General features: G+C 34.3%; 1 protein-coding gene across 1 annotated transcript; it reads left to right on the top strand.

The window, feature by feature from the left end:
• Positions 1-359: 359 nt before the first annotated feature.
• Positions 360-1550, top strand: LOC139900124 (F-box protein At5g07610-like). Its single transcript, XM_071882923.1, has one exon. It carries the CDS (start codon positions 360-362, stop codon positions 1548-1550), a length of 1191 nt encoding a protein of 396 aa, XP_071739024.1.
• Positions 1551-2437: the final 887 nt, after the last annotated feature.

Here is a 2437-nt window from a genome sequence, read left to right as displayed (position 1 = left end):
TTGTTTCATCAACGTGAATCGCAGAAGATGATGCAGCGGAATTGTGTGCGCCGTTTGAAACCCTAAAACGTGTTGCAGACGCTCTTGCTTTTTGTAATTAGCCTAAATAATCACGATTAATTCTTGAGTTACCTCATGCTTTATGTGATGTAGGGGAAGGGGATATATATATATATATATATATATATATATATATATATATATATATATATATATATATATATATATATATATATATATATATATATATATATATTACGGAGTATATGCATATATACCGTAATTACATATAAATAAATAAACTACGGAGAAATATATTGTGTAGGGTTTTTAAAATAACCATCAATATATCGTCGATCATGCCTACCGATGATCATTTCATGGCTGCGAAGAAAGTAGGTTCAAGCCAAGACCTTGTGACTGAAATCCTATTGAGATTACCGGTAAGATCCTTGATTATGTTCAAGTCTGTATGCAAGCATTGGTACTTTGTAATTACAAACCACCCTTGTTTCAAAAACCCTAATAATAAGCCACCAGATCCTCCTTCGGGTTTGTTTGTCCGAATTTCCCGGGGATATGTGTTCGTCCCATTCGACCTCCATAATCCTGTTAAATTTCCAATCCTTAAGAATTATGGTCCAAACCGAGAGACTGTACAATTTAAACATTCTTGTAACGGTCTGATCCTTTGTGGTAACCTAAATGGTGAACTACTTACTGACAACAGTTACGTATGTAATCCTACCATCAACCAATACATTTGTCTTCCTGTCTGTCTTAATGGAGATTGCTTATTAAATATGAGCATAGCTTTTGATCCTTTAATATCACCTCATTACAAAGTTATATATGTTTATCGTGATTTAGATCCTGTATCAGTTGTCTATAATTATCAGATAGATATGTATTCCTCACAAACTCGCACTTGCAAGGTTTCGCATAAATTTAACATTACTAAAGTCAATAGAATGGCGTTTACTACCGGTGTCTATTGGAAGAACGCCGTTCATTGGCTTGACAAGGTCGGACTGATTGTTTATTTTGATTTGGAGCAAGAGATGACTTGCGAAATAGAAGCCCCTTTTGCCCGCCAGCTGGCAGGTTTGGATGATTACGAGAACTATTTATGTGATCTATTTGAGTCTCGGGATCAGTTGCTTCTTGTTGAAATTTATCGTCCCGTGATTAACAAGTTGAAAATATATGAACTGAAAAGAGATTATTCAGATTGGTTAGTGAAATACCATGTTGATTTTGAAGATTTTGGTGGATACCCTGTAAGCCGTAACGTGCTTCCTTATCGATTTGATTACTTAGTTGATGATTTTGATGTATTATCTCTTGTGTTGGGGAGTTATAATGATGATGAATCCAGCTTCTTGGTGGTGGAAACAACATGTGGGAAAATAATGAGGTTAGATTTGGAATCGAAGACATGCCACGAGCTTGGTGATATTACTTGTTATCATCGCATCAAATACCGTCTCGACTTTGAACAAAGGCCGGATGTTCAGTTTGCAGCGTCTCTCTACAACTTATATATTTGATGAGTGATGAGGTCCATTTTTCACTGTTATAACTTAAAAGTCTGTTGTCTTTGACTTTGATAATCAAATACTAGTAATACACATTTGCTTACTTAAATGTCACAGATAGTATGTAGTCGATATCGCTTGTGATCATAGGAGCATGAAGCTGACCTGGAAAACAGACGTGACGCGAGGGAGTATAATAACCTATGAACCAGTAGGCGAAGTGGGCCGGTTATACGAGTACTTCATTATGTTGAAAAAGGAAAAATTTGTGTGTTGATCATGCAGTTAAATCAGAAATCACTATAGGGATTAAGAAAGGGATATCATTGAGGTGAATTTAATATGCTTGTTAATTTTCAGTTGACAATTGGTTTTTTCTGTAGTAAAAATGTGTGGATGCGTAGTTTTCTTGTTATCTTTAATCTTTACTTAAAAACAAGAAAAGAAATAATAAACCGTGAAAATGTGACGAACATTTCTAAACTTGTAGTGTCCCAACAATATACGTAAATACGTAATAGATTAGTTAGTTGGAAGCATCGATCCTTCATGTCCACATAAACTTATTTATCCAATTATCCGGCTTGGGTTTATGGGTTGGGTTTTGGTTACATAATATGGCATAAAACAATTTTAGGACCTGAATTAATAATAAAAAATAATAAAATACTAGTATAATGTGTAGCTAGCTAGGATGAATAAAATGTTTCATTTTTGTGAGACCAATTTCAACCATGACGTCGTCATCAACACTTCCTCAGCGCCACATCAGCTTTCTTTTTCATCCTTCCTCACCACTTCCTCCCATAACACTTCCATAAACACCATTGTCAACCATGATATACTTTCTCAAATTTTATTATTTTTTTATTATTGTTATTATTAATATGTATTTTATT

The sequence above is a fragment of the Rutidosis leptorrhynchoides genome, chromosome 3 (assembly GCF_046630445.1).
Source record: "Rutidosis leptorrhynchoides isolate AG116_Rl617_1_P2 chromosome 3, CSIRO_AGI_Rlap_v1, whole genome shotgun sequence".
In the NCBI taxonomy this organism is placed as follows: domain Eukaryota; kingdom Viridiplantae; phylum Streptophyta; class Magnoliopsida; order Asterales; family Asteraceae; genus Rutidosis; species Rutidosis leptorrhynchoides.
The sequence above is the reverse complement of the archived record's forward strand: the minus strand, read 5'-3'. Positions and strand labels throughout refer to the sequence as shown.

Excerpts from the sequence above, each read along its gene's own strand:
- LOC139900124 (XM_071882923.1), top strand. The coding sequence starts at position 360 with ATGCCTACCGATGATCATTTCATGGCTGCGAAGAAAGTAGGTTCAAGC.